Below are 14,704 nucleotides of genomic sequence, written 5' to 3' on the forward strand. Positions count from 1 at the left end.
GCTTCATGGGGTTCTGGTACCTCCTGAAATTATACATAGAATGTGGGTGTGTGCATTTGTACATTTTTGGAGAGAGAGTCCAGAATTTTCATAGGGATCTCTGACCCCAAATGATTAAGAGCCACTGCTCTATGCACCCAACAAGGCAGACTGTGGTAATCAAAACATAGCCACAGTTGGTAAGCTGCTCTCTGAAAGCAGCTTTAGCCTCCCCCTTAACTCCCCACCCCAGCACGTACCACCTTCCCTCACCCAAACTCTTTTATCTGAGCTGACAAGCAGCGGCAACACTAAAATGTTTCAGTTTTTGCTCCCCGTCTCCCCTACTCCAACGCTCTCTTCGGCTGAAATCAGATGATGGCTACTAGGCATGATGTATGGAGAAAAACGGGATGGAAAAATCATGGGCTTGGAGAATGAAGCCCATCATACTAAATCTGTGGTTCTTCTGGTCCTGAGTCAGGACACAGTCAGAATTCTGTCTCGGGGTGGGGAGGGTCTCCTTCATAAATCATTAAGAATAAATCTACTTAAAATCTTGCTGCTTGTTTTTTTAGGTTACCATCACCACCTCTTGGAACAATGAACTCCAGAACACTTACTACCTACAGGGTGAAGTGGAACTTCCTTCCATTTGTTCCAAGCTTCCCTTTCACAAAACTGGGCTGTGAGGATATCCCCGACCCAAACCTTTCATGGCTTCATAGACGTGGATTGTTACTCCTTTCAAAGACAGAAGAGTCCGCACTCTTTGGTCTGTCTACATGGGGGAACCTTCCCTTACCCCCTTTCCTTACGTAAGTTATCCCCTTAAGCCATTTTAATGTCCTTTTCCTGAAAATCTGTAGACTCAGAACATCTTCATTGAGGCTGATCATTGCAGGCTCAGGATAAGGTTTTATACAAGACTAGAGAATCTTCTCTGTATTGTTTCCAGTACTTTTCTCAACAAGACCCAGGCCTCTATTAAACATACAGCAATGCATTCAGCTGTCTTGTGCTCTGTGCCTCCTTGAAGGGATACACTTGAAACTCTATCCCTTCCCTGCATTCTCTCTTTCTCTTGAGATTCCTTTGGTTTTAAAGAATATAGTCTTCTGAGATGTCTTCACAGTCAGCAACCTCTACGGGACTGCCTGGATGTTTATCCTGCTCAACTGTTCTGCTTTCGTTATTATGTATTGGTCAACACATAAATCCCCACAGCATGTACTCCAGTAAGACCCAAACTCAATTATACAGGCACATGGAATCTATTAGTAAAAACAGTAAAAGGCAGAAAAACATAGTGACTAATTAATTCAAACTAGGGCCAATCTAGAATGAATAAACATGACTTTATCAAGTTCACACTGGTCAGAAAGAAAGTGGTAAATGGAGAAACAGAGCTATAGCATTTAGCAGATCTTCCCATAAAGAGGTGGAGTCTCTTTCTCCTCCCCTTGAATGTGCTTTGAATTGAACGTGTTGGGAGAGACACTGTATGAGTTCTAGAGCTTGGACTCAAGAAGCCTTGAGGCCTCTGCCTTCATCCCCCTGGAATGCCCCACTGCAAACAAGAAGGCTAATCAAGCAAATGAAGAAAGACGACATGGAAAGAGAAGGCTCGCAGAGCCCAGGCACCAAGGCCTGGACGTGTGAGTGAGGTCGTCTTACACATGAATGAGCTGAGGCAGGATCCAATCCGTAGAACTGCAAATGTGGAAATGGTTATCGTATAAGCCGTTAAGGTTTGGGGTGGCTTGTTACAAAGCAATAGGTAAGCGATACAAAGAAGAGCACTAAATGCAAGCTGGCATTCACCTATTGCTTTGGCCAAGAACCTGGCACTGTTGAGATTCTTCACTTCAGTTCGAACACCCAAAGGCTCTCCAGGATGATGCACGGATATATTGGCATCCACTCTCAACTGGCCCTCTGGGAGGAGAGAAAAAAGACAACTCTTTAGAAATTCTTTGAGGCAACGTAGTCTTTTTAAGCCTCTAGACAAACAATATCTAATTCCATTTGCTGTTTTTAGCCAGTTACAGCAACCCAACTTGCGAGAAGGCCTAGTTGGTCCTGAAGCACGTGGCTGGTACCCTGTCTACTTACGAGAATTACAGTTCTAAGGCATCTGAGGTGAGTATACGTGTGTGTGCATATTTGTGCACACTTGTGCACATGCGGGAGAGAGGAGAAGTTCTGGATATACCAGCTGGAGAAATCTAATTTCTTTTGTGCCAAATAAGAAAAAAAAACATTGTTAAAATGGAGAATTACTCTGCAGTTTTATCCTGAGTTTTTATTCAGAATGTCAGAGCTACGTTGGGGGAAAGGCATCAGAAATGACCATTTGAGGGGCACCTGGGTGGCTCAGTCAGTTAAGCGTCTGCCTTTGGCTCAGGTCATGATCTGGGGTCCTAGGATCGAGTCCCGAACTGGGGTTCTTGCTGAGGGGGGAGCCTGCTTCTCCCTCTGCCCACTGCCTGTGCTCTCTCTCTCTCTCTGACAAATAAATAAAATCTTAAAAAAAAAAATTAGAAACAAGCTGAGGGTTTCAGAGGGGAGAGGGGTGGGGGGATGGGTTAGCCCGGTGATGGGTATTAAGGAGGGCACGTATTGCATGGAGCACTGGGTGTTATACGCAAACAATGAATCATGGAACATTACATCAAAAACTAATGATACTGTATGGTGACTAACATAACATAATAAAAAAAATTAGAAAAAGAAAAAGAAATGATCATTTGATAACCCCACACAGCTTTCCAATAGAATGTGGATTTACAACAGTGATTCCAGGAGATCCATGAGAGTCCTTGAGAATTTACAGCTCAAGGGCGAGAGCCAGAAACCTGGGTTTGTCCCCTCCTCCTTCCTCTGGGTACGATTATAATCTCTTCTTTCCACAAACAGGACTCTGAATCCTTCCTGATTGCTGTAAGGACTTGCCGCAGCAGACAGTGCTGTTAGGAAGGGGTGAGTCTGTGGAAGGACTCAGAGGGGGCCGCCCCCATCCTGGGAGGACCTTCTCTGACCCAGAAAACCCCTTTAGATTAGGAACAATAACCCCTAACGAGGCAGGTGGTTTGTGGAGAGGACTAAGAGGCTCTTGAGAGGAGAGAGAGGAGAAATTCTAAGACAAATAGGGAGATGAAGATAAAAAACAATCACATTTTACACCCTACAAAGTAAAGCTCAAATTCTCTATTTTCCAAGTTCATTCACGATATCTAAAACAAAACAGAAGGAGAAGACAAAATGCCGGACTTTTGTTTTCCTGGGCAGGCTTTTACATTTGAAAGGAACCTGCCGAACCTGAAGATTCGGATGGGCTGAATAAAGAGATTCATTTTCCAAGATTCCACAGCAAAAGCCTATTAAAATAAGGAAACAGGATAAATAAATTCCATGCCAAGAAACTCCATGGTCCTGGTCTCTGTTGCTTCCCTCCCAAAAGCTGAGCTGTGGGGCTCGACCTCCTCCAAGCTCGAGACCGCTGGCTGCCCACTGCCTGCCCTACTGTCTCCGCGTGTTCCCTGCAGAACAAAGGATGCGCTCCCTCACTCTGTACCCCAAATGCCACCCATGCTGACCATCAGGGCAAAGGTGCTTTCAGATCAAAAAGTACTTGGTGTCTCTAGCACATACTTCTCAACATTTTGGACAATTTGGGCTTCCTTGACTCTCAGGAAGTCCCAACGATTCCTGACATCACTAGATTCTTAATCCAGGAAACCTGAAATCATCTTCCCTGTCTGTTTTCTTCTCCCTCTATATCCAAACTGACGACTCGATCCTGTCGGTTCTTCTCTTCCATTACCCCTCATACCTGTCACTTCCTCTCTACGTACCCCGCTACCCTTGCTGGAGGACTTGGAGCTTCAGACCAGGTTACAGAACTGCGTCCTGACTTTTAGTACAGCAACCCCCCTTGTCCAGCTAGCCACCATGTGGCTGTGAGTTTCATCCTGCTGCAGCGTGGTTTCCACCATTCTCTTTGCTTGCTCAAGTGCGGGGCTGGCTCCTACTGGATCATCTCGTCTCCTCTGCCTGGTAGCGAGGAGCCCTCATCCTGTCTTGGTTGAGATGACCCACAATTTCCCACTACTCATTCCACAAGAAAGCTTTCCTCCAGTCGGGGGAGCTTTCTGCGTCCAAGTCCCTGCCCAGTCTGCCGGCTCCTGCACGTCCTGGTCATCGGTATTACTGTCCCTTTTCTCCTTGGAGGTCCCACTTTAGTGTTACCACCTTCCTTCCTACAAACTCTCATCAATAAGCCCGTCTCCACTGGTGGCTCCTCGGAACCATGAGGACAGACACAGTCAATACCACAGAATTTAGCACACGACTACAGTCTATTCTAAATTGATCTTATCTTTAAGACCAGAATGGAAGACTCTGGAAGGCTGTGCCCAGATTTCAAACCCTTACCATCTTCCTGCCCAAGGGTATCATTCTTTCAGCTACATCCTCTTTCCCATATCCATCATTAACCTCACTTTCTCCACAGTACTTCCGGTAGAGACACACGCAAAGGTATCTCTCAGGAAAAACAAAAACAAACCAAAACCCCAAACCCTAGTCCCTTGAACCTCATTCTCCCTCCATTGGTTACTAAGCTACTGTCGGTCCGCTTTCCCTTCTGACAAATCCTCTGGAACATGTTTTGTTTGCTTGTGGCACAGCTTGTCTCTACTATCTCACCTCCTGTTTGCTCCTAAACACTTTTCAGCTGGGCTTCCATCCTCGCCTCTCTGAAAATGCCTCGCTCAAAGTCACCAGTGACCTCCCCGCTGTCAAATGCGATGGACGCAGGACCTGTTCTGTCTTCACCTTCCTGGACACCCCCAGCAGCATGGAACATACCAACTAATCCTTCCTTCTCCAACTATCTTCTTCTCCCAGCTGCTGTGACCTTCTGTGCTCTTGGTCTCCCTCCTACCTCCCTGGACGCTCTACTTCCATTTTGTTTGCTGGTGTTTGCTTTCCCACCAATTCAGGACCCTCTTGCACTCTCTCTGTAGGGGTATGTGGTTTTAAATACCATCGATGTGCTGGTAACTCCTCAATTTCCTTCTTCTTCTTCTTTTTTTTTTTTTTTAAGATTTTATTTATTCATTTGACAGAGAGAGAGAGAACACAAGCAGGGGGAGTGGGAGAGGAAGAAGCAGGCTCATAGCGGAGGAGCCTGATGTGGGGCTCGATCCCAGAACACCAGGATCACGCCCTGAGCCGAAGGCAGACACCCAACCGCTGTGCCACCCAGGCGCCCCTCAATTTCTTTCTTCTGCTCAGACCTCTACTCTGAGCCCCACATTCACCTCCAATGTCTACTTGACAGCTCCACCTGGAGGTCTCACAGACATTTCACTTTCCAGAACTACACCCTGATTTCCCCTCCACAAAGCCCTTCTTGTGTTCACCTTCCCGGTTTCAGTCCATAGCACCACCCAGCCCCTCAAGCTTCTTTGAAGACATCCTTGACTTCTTCCGGCCCCTTGATTTCCATACCAGCCTGTTAGCAAATCCTGTTATTTCTAAAATCCTCTTTGAATCTACTCAGCTTGATCTCTCCATCTTTACTGATACTGCCCCGCCCAAAACAGCAACATCTTTTATCTGGACTATCACAAAAGCTTCCTAACTGGTCTCTTTGCTTCTACTCTTACTCATCTGAAATCCACTTTCCACAGAGCAGCCAGAGTGGTTTTCTAAAACATTAATCAGACTATGTCATTCCCTTGCTTGAAAGCCCTTCAATGACTTCCCACTGCACTTGGGATGAAATCCAAACTTCTTACCGTTATTGGTAATCTATCCCTTGCCTACTTTTTTCAGTCTTACTTGATGACATAACCCCCTGCCTGGTATGCTTTCCCTATAGTGAGTGGCCTTCTGTTACCTACGTTACCTCAGAGCATATTCTAACCTTTTTCTCACCTCAAAGACTTTGCCTTAGGTGTTCCCTGGAATGCTCACCCCTAGTTTACGCTGGCTGGGGCCTGGAATCATTCTTCAGGTCTCAAACAAATGTCACCTCCTCTGACAGGCCCTGACTCTCCAACATTATTCGTTATCATGGCATCCTATTTATTTCCTTAAAGCACGTACCACTAGAGTGGTTTTATTTATTAATGTATTTGTCTCCCTCGTGGATATAAGCTCTAAGTAGCAGGAACGATAATGTCTTTTTCACTGCTATATTCAGAATCTAGAGCTGGGTCTGGCACAGAGTAACTGTTCAATAAATTAATACCTTGTTGAACAAGCCAAAACTCTGGTATTTTCCTGAGCAATGAGTAAGCAGATTGGTTACTGTCTCACAAAAGGTTCCTGATAAGTTTTAAAGTTCTGTCTGAATAGGATTAATCTACAGCTGGAATCATCTGAAAGGCCTATTTAGCTCAAAGGAAAACTTCCAAAGTATGCTGAGCTCTGCTCAGCCAAATCTCAATTCTTGGGAAACAACTGTTTTTTTTGAACTCAGGGAACCTTGAATTGGACCTCACCTGCTTTTAAAAAATGAAACCATCTTTTAAGACTTAGAATTTTAACTTGGATAGGGAATAAAAGCATGAATTTCAGTCTCCCAGAGAAGACCATACATACTACATAAATGTCTGAGAGGAATCATTTAGTATCCTGCAGTGTTGAAAGAGGGTCCACTAGCTTGGATTCAAATATAGTATCAAACATTAACAAAAGACATTCTATCCAGTGAAGACAAAATACCTCTTAAACAAATTAAGTTAAATGGCCTCAAGTGCACAAAAGCCTTACCAGTTAGGTTTACTTCAACGCATTCTGCGACACTGAGGGAGGGCCTTCATTCACACATCACCAGAATGTTATCAAGCTCAATTTCTACCCTCCAGAAGCAGAGATTTGTAACAGCAAAACTAAAAAACTATACCACTGAGCACAGTGATATGGTGCAGTTACAGATCTTTTTTCTAAAACACATTCACACATCAGAAATATAACATCAGGACAGAAAACTGTTTCTGTAAACAGCAGGGGCCTGAGGATTTAGAGAGGTCTGTTAAGCTATCTCATTCTGAGCACTGGATGTTCTCCAGGACTTAAATAACAAGTTCTCTCTCCCTCTCTCTCTCTCTCTCTCTCTCTCTCTCTCACACACACACACACACATATACACACACACAAATTTTATTGACCATATTTCACAAAGCTTATTTATCCAAAATGAGTGGAGATTCTGTAAAAGTAATACTATTTATTATTGCTAATAAAAGCACCAAAAATTTACTGAGTACAGGCTACTTGTTAGGCCTGTGATAAGTTTTATATACTTTATCACATTCATTCCCTATGATATAGCTTTAGACAAAGCCACTTCTAGACATCCTTTAGGCATTTCAAACTTAACAAATCCAAAATGGAATTCCAGATTTTGTTGCACGATGCCATTCCTCTCCCAGTCTTCCCTGTCTCAGTACACAGGGACACCACACCCAGCCGTCCCAACTCTATCTGACCACTTGGATGATTTCTTTTCCTCTTCGTTTTCTTCCTTTCCCTTTCCACATACGATTATTTGGGGACTCAGTTTACAAATGTGGAACATGAAGCTCAGAGAAATCAAAATCCCTTGCCCAGGTTCTTACAGCGAGAAGGAGTAGGACAGGGTCGCAACCCAGGTCAACCTCAGTGTCCTTGGCACCCATGCTCTGCCATTCTTCTCTAAGTTGTCATCCATGAAGGCTGTGACACTGTTGTGGCTGTCACTAGAAAGCAGTGCGATGCAGGGCTTACAGAAAGGACTCATATCCCAGCTCAGTCCCTTCTTCTGAGCCTTGGGCAAACGAGCCAATCTCTCTGAACCTCAGCTTCTTTGTACAATAGGCATAATACCACCTATCTCCCAGGAATGCTGTAAAATTTAAATGAGTTGATAAATAATTTTTTAAAATGCTTAGTGAGGGGTGCCTGGGTGGCGCAGTCGGTTAAGTGTCTGACTCTTGATTTTGGCTCAGGTCATGATCTCAGGGTCCTGGATCCAGCCCAGCGTCGGGCTCCCTGCTCTGCGGGGAGTCTGCTTGTCTCCCTCTCCCTCTGTCTCTCCCCCACCTCTCTCTCAAATCAATCAATCAATCTTAAAAAAAAATGCTTAGTGAACTGATGAGCACATGCTAAGTGTTCCAAATGGCAGACATCGTTACTGCAACATTTAGGATGTCTACTGCAGTACACACTCAACTCAACGGACGGCTTTGAGGGTCTCAACAGTGGCAAATGTCCACTGAGCAGGAAATGACTTCTGGAACCCAGGCTGAGCTGATCCATGCTCATTAGCAAAACTATCAGGAACTCACTCAATCACAGGCCAGAGCAATTTAAACTTTATTCCAAAAGCACCCTGGGGGGGGTCCACTGGTCCTTCGTAGGGTGGTCTTCAGTTTTCAGGCTGTGTTCTCCGATGCCCACACGGTGGTCCTATGGTGGTGGGACAGAAGGAAGAGCCAAGGGGTTGCGGCTGATAAAATGCTAACAGCACCAAAAGCTGGACCCCTGCAGCCTCCAGGCAGACCTTCCCTCCCCACAGTACTTTAGAACCACTGCAGCCACTGTGCTGCTGTGCTAGGGGCAAAGCTGTTGGATTTGTATTTAAAAGCAACAAAAAGTGTCACAACAAATGAAATTTAATGAACCCTCTCAGCTGTCACTGACTGATGAGTTCTTGCCGGTATGGTTTATCTCTTGGCAAGGCCCCAGATGGGACTATTTCTCAGCTAACAGGTGGCCTGTTTATTATTCCATAGGTTTGTTGGGAATCACAGTTATTTGGAGGAAGAATGGAATAGTAAAAACTTTTTTAAAGCAACAGAGAACCAACACTTAGTGCATAAATGGATAACCATCCAACCTGCCCATATTTAACTTATGCTCTGTGGGTCAAAAAGCAGCATAAGCCATAAATCTGAAATGGAGAGTTCTCTTACTCTACAACAGAGCCTCACTTCCACAGAGCAGTCTTGGAGGCAGCTAACCTTTATGGTACTCATACTCGTGTGGTTGTGTTTTTCCAGTCTTTAGCTTAAAGAAGATTAGCAAATAGGCAAGCTCTGTCTCCAAATTCAACTTGTACCACGGTTTCAACATTACGATTTGTGGCCTGTAACATGCCCTATGTGACAAGTGTGGCGTTACAATTTCAGAAGTCCTTTTGTAACACACAAATATACTGTGTGACATAAAAAGACTGGTAAATAGTATTATAAACCAACAGGGAGATGAGTCATCATCCTCAGTGGTATTTACTGGCGTCCACCGTGACTGCTTCATGATAATTTTATGGGTCACCCTGACAGGGTCATAAGGTGCCCAGATATTTGGTTAAACAGTACTCTGGGTGTGTCTGTAAGGGTATTTCTGGATGAGATCAACATTTGAATTGGTAGACTGAGCAAAGCAGACTGCCCTTGCCATTGTGGGCGGGCCTCATTCAGTCGGTTGAAGGCCTTAACAGAACAAAAGGTAGAGTGGGGGCAATTTGCTCTCTCTGCCTGCCGGTCTTTGAGCTAGGATAGGGGTCTTCTCCTGCCTTTGGATTCAGGCTCAGACTGGAACTTGCACCGCTGGCCCTCCTGGTTCTCAGGCCTTCAGACTTGGGGTGGGACTATACTATCGGCTCTCCTAGCACTTGCCCTCTTGCAGCCTCCTCACTACAGATCATGGGATTCTCAGCCTCCATGATCACATCAGCCAATTCCTCTGAATAAATCTCTTTATATATAAACATACATACACACACACATAAACACACGTTCTGTTGGTTCTGTTTCTCTGGAGTATTCTAACACACCACCGTACTGAGCTATGAATTCACAACTGCCATATGCAGAATCTGTACCTTTTCTCCACTCCTGCCTTTCTCAACTCAAGGAAGGCTCTGTGAGTGGCCAGAGTTTTTTTAAAAGCCCCTGGTGCCTTAGGCTCAGGTCATGATCTCAGGCTCTCCAGCCCTGTGTCAGGCTCTCAGCAGGGAGCCTGCTTCTTCCTCTCCCTCTGCGGTTCCCCTGCTTGTGCTTTCTCTCACTCGCTCTCCTCCTCTCTGTCAAACAAATAAACAAAATCTTAAAAATAAAATAAAATAAAAGCCCCTGGGAACAGAAAATAGGGTGTAATCATGGAAGAGGCTAGCTTTCAGGTACTTAAGGGTGGGCAATGGAGTGCTAGGAAGGGGTCATAAGAACGAGCTGTTAAGACATTGAGTTTGACCAAGATTTGTAGTCTTTATATCTAATTTGCAAACACTTAAAATGTATAATTTGCTTGGTCTCAATGGTGCAAGTGTTTCTTTTGTTTGATTTCCTACTACATTGTTAATGAACTGAAGATATTATCTCAAAGTAAAGTTTTATGAAATCATAACCTTGCCTTTTACTTGATATAATTTGGCTTCGGCTGTAGCTGGATGAAAATTCTACAAAATAAGAAAGAGGCCTGAAGAAAAAGCGTCAAGTAGCAACTAAGTGCTACCTACACAGAAACTCAGAGCTATTGTGGATAAATACAGTGTCTTCTGAGAAAGATGAAACCATTCAAGCACATTATTTTATTGATTCTCATTTTGGTGCAAAACATTTGGCTACAAGAAGCCAGAAGAAAACATCTAATCCTTTGACAAACAACAGGACCAAAGCAGAGTCACTTGCCCCCGCTACAGCAAACCAAAACCTCACTGCGGTTTCAGCCTCTCCCAGGAGGGCAAGCTTTATCCAGTCAACCTCCAAGTTCCTGACCAACACTAGTGAGGTAATCCGCCCCACAGACCCTCACCCTCCGCCCAAAGAAGGGTGACCTTGCCTGGAACAATCCACTCTCCGCTAGAAAACGTCCTCCATCACCCCCTTCTCTCTATAAAAGCCTACCATTTTGTATAGCTCCTTAGACCTCCTTTCTATTTGCTAGATGGGATGCTGCCTGATTCATGAATCTTTAAAGAAAGCCAGTCTGATCTTCAAATTTACTCAGCTGGATTATTTTAACGACTCCTCATCTCATATGCCTGGGCTCAGTGCCTCTGCACTGTTGTTAGGGTGTTTAGTTTTGACTGGGGGTTCACTAAAGAATCCAAGGAAAACTCTAAGGAAAAATCCCCCCAGAGGTCTAAAGGCTGACAAAACCCCGTCAACAACCCGTGTAGCTGATGCAGAGAACAACCGTCCAGAGAGAGAAGTGGGAGTGGGAAAGAGGAGGCAGAGGAGGAGGGACACGGCGTCTGCGGCTTCTACCTGCCATATTTGCCTGGCTGGTCCCCAGGGCCTGAAGGATCAGCTGCAGCTCCCTGACGGCTGTTGCTGCCTCCTCTCCACAGGACATGTCGGGCTCCAGCACCACTTCCAGAAGGCCAACTCCTACCAAAGACAGGCAGAGTCAGCCTGGCAGAAGCTCTCCAGTCTGACTGGCAGATCTGGCTGAGGTCTCAGGGAGAACCCTGCATCACTAACGGGCTCTCTACATGGGTTCCAGCCTTCGAATTGCTTCTCTTCCCCATCACATTTTGATTTTTAACTTTGGTTCTTTCAAAGTCTGCTTGAGACATCAAGCTGCTGGGTTCGTGACTAGGTGGCTACGTTGATCACGCTTGCCGGGTGCGTTGTTCGCAAGCCCGATGGGGATCACGGTTCAGGCCGTGTTCTCTAGTCAGCTGGGCCATACCAACGCTGATATTTGATCTGGGTCCGTCAAACTCTTGGTCCCGTTTCCTCAGCTGGTTTGGGAAAACTCTAGAGGGGAAGAGAGGTGGCTGGAAGGAAAGGTGAGAGACAATCTCCAACCTACCTGCCCTGTTCAAATCGATGAGCGTCTGAGACCGCAGCTCATCATGGAGGCTTTTGCCACTGTCCTGCTCCAGCTGGATCTGCTTGATCCTCACGGTCTTGGTGATCACCTGACTCGGCTTCTTCCCCGCACAGACGCTGTACGCTAAGCTCCCATTCACAGCAATCGGGAGTCTTTGCTGGGTAATTTGGTAGCCTGCCTGCACACAACATGCATTACACAGTCACTAGGCCATAAACAGAAGCTGGAATCCAGTTGACTATTTCTTTTTATGTCACAAAACTATAGGCTTACTTAAAAACACAAAACAAAAGAGAAAAGAAAAAGGTGGGGAAAATTAGTTTATGCACTATAGCCGTAATTTAGCCTGGCCTCTTCTGGCTTCTCCCACCCCCTCCCTTATCTTCCCTGCACCTCCCCCAACCCCCAATAATGATGCACTAAACAACACGGATCCCATCTTCCCTACCAAAGTGCCATTTGGGGGAATAACAATAATCTCATTGTCAGAGGCCTCTAAGAGAAGAATTTATTGTTTCCACTTAGCTCATTAGCCTAAACCCTGCATCTGATTACTGGGCTCCTGACAGACCCTCCTTATTAGGAAGTGCTGGCTAAGCATTCTGCCATCTACTCTCAGCACGGCAGACAGCAGTTGCTAGTGCACTGAAGCTTACTTTGTTCCTGCTCTTTAAGCTAACCAATCACGCCAGCTGCCCTCCCTGCCCTGACAACTTCCCCCACTTCTCTCGCTAGAAAACGCTCTGACACTCACACTCAGCTAACAGAAGACGCAAAGTACTAAAGTACTGACGGCATGGCGCACTGGGTGTTATACGCAACTAATGACTCATCCAACTTTACATCAAAAACCAGGGATGTACTGTACGGTGACTAACATAATAACAAAACATTAAAAAAAAATAAAGTACTGACGGATGCTGCGAGGACTCCCTGTCCTCCTTCTGAGTAGAGGAGGAATGACTGTCGAATGCCCACAGGCATCAACACCCAGTGAAGAGATGGCAGGGCAAGAGGGGAAACGGGAGGACAGAGATGGGCAGCTGAAGCAGCCGCAGCGCCTGTGGGGCCCCAGATACTGTGCTGAGTTCTTTACACCGCGGAATCCTCATGACAACCCTATGAGGGAGATGCGGGGCACGGAAGCGGTTAAGGTATCCACGTCAGGATTTGAACACGGACGGTCTGGCTCCAGAGTCTGTGCCTTTAGCCACCAGGCCGGCATTTTTCAAACTTCCGCTGCACGAGAATCATCTGGTAGTCTGCTCGAAACAGGCTGGCCCAACCCGCAGAGTTTCTGATTCTGCAGGTCTGGGGCAGCACCTGAGATTTCTGTTTCTTTCTTTTTTTTTTTTTAATAAAGATTTTATTTATTTATTTGACAGAGAGAGACAGCCAGTGAGAGAGGGAACACAAGCAGGGGGAGTGGGAGAGGAAGAAGCAGGCTCCTAGCAGAGGAGCCCAATGTAGGACTCGATTCCAGAATGCCGGGATCACGCCCTGAGCCTAAGGCAGATGCTTAACGACTGCGCCACCCAGGCGCCCCGAGATTTCTGTTTCTAACCAGTTCCCAGGAGATGCTGATGCAAGGGACGTGGGGACCACACTTTGAGAACCACTGTGTTAGGCCAACTCATTCTCTGTGCTGAAATAGCAAGTCTCAATCTGTAAAAATTAAACTATGAATCAGGTTGCTGAACGAAATACAGGATGCTCAGTTACATCCAAATTTGAATAAACTGTTTATTCAGATAAACAACTACTTTTTTAGTATAAGTATGTTCCATGTAAGATCTGGCAACACTAATTCTGGTTATCTGAGCCACCTGGGCCAGAGAGATCACAAGGCCATTGAGAATGAAAACTCTCATTTTAGTCGCATAATGCTAAGTCTCCCACCTTCACCAAACGGATCACTCTTAAAAGACAGAAGAGGGACACCTGGGTGGCTTAGTCGGTTAAGCGTCTGCCTTCGGCTCAGGTCATGATCCCAGGGTGCTGGGACTGAGTCCCGCATTGGGTTCCCTGCTCAACGGGGAGTCTGCTTCTCCCTCTGCCTGCAGCTCCCTCTGCTTGTGCTTGCTCTCACTCTGACAAATAAATAAATAAAATTAAAAAAAAAAAAAAAAAAAGAACTGCAGCTTCATTCCCTTCATCCTACCAAGCAACAGAATTTGCTAAAGGCTGGCAGCCAGAGGGAAAAAGCGGCAGCAAACTATTGGAAAAATAACGTTCTGGCTGCATTTTTTATTTAATTCTACTTCCGCCCTCACCCTCTAAAGACCAGCTCACCCTCATCTTCAGTTCAAGGAGAATAACGTGAAGCAGAATCACCACTATCATCTTTCTAGGTCTGAAGAAAGGGTGTGCTTACTATCAGAGACTCAGATCAAATGAAGTATTATTTTGGGAAACCCACTTGACATCACAGTTTTGGTTCAGTTCAACATTATGAAACACTGACTCTGGTTCACCCTGGCCTCTCCTAAAGAAGAAACTTTATAATTTTAAGGAAAAAAACAGGTTAATATTGGGTTTAATGCCAATTTACAGCCAATTACTGTTGTTAGTCGAGGCTTCTGGTTCATGTTTCTGCTTCCTATTGTCCACTTACTTGCTCCTTGTGAGATGACAGAAATGTCCCTAGAGGGGACAGTCCTATTACTGGTAACTTCAACTTAAAAGAGCGAAGCTATCACTCTGTCTACAGAGCTACAGTCTGCATTTACTGGTGCATCAGCACGGAGTTAGACTTGACCCCACAGGCAATTAGCACCAAACACCATGGCCGGGCTGAGCCTGAGAACACGGCTTCTGCTCCCTGTTCAATTATGAGGGAGCCAGCGGAAGCATGAGGCTAAGCAAGGAGTCAGCAATCAGGACCACTGCA

General features: G+C 45.5%; 1 protein-coding gene across 3 annotated transcripts in view; it reads right to left on the reverse strand.

Moving 5' to 3' along the window:
• GATB (glutamyl-tRNA amidotransferase subunit B) overlaps positions 1-14,704 on the reverse strand; it is a 91,433-nt gene that overhangs the window by 40,587 nt on the left and 36,142 nt on the right. For 2 of the 3 annotated variants that reach the window (XR_015726506.1, XM_045798837.2), the window contains exons 4-6: positions 11,794-11,992; positions 11,244-11,366; positions 1,804-1,917 (exon numbers count right to left, since the gene is read on the reverse strand). Coding sequence is in view for 2 of the 3 variants with exons in the window: in XM_045798837.2 (XP_045654793.1) it covers positions 1,804-1,917; positions 11,244-11,366; positions 11,794-11,992 (436 nt within the window). In the remaining variant the exon portion in view is untranslated. The remainder of the gene's footprint in view (positions 1-1,803; positions 1,918-11,243; positions 11,367-11,793; positions 11,993-14,704) is intronic. The other variant, XM_045798838.2, reaches the window with a different exon arrangement.

This window comes from Ursus americanus, chromosome 13 (genome assembly GCF_024610735.1).
Source record: "Ursus americanus isolate L20-20 chromosome 13, mUrsAme1.1.p, whole genome shotgun sequence".
Taxonomy (NCBI): Eukaryota; Metazoa; Chordata; class Mammalia; order Carnivora; family Ursidae; genus Ursus; species Ursus americanus.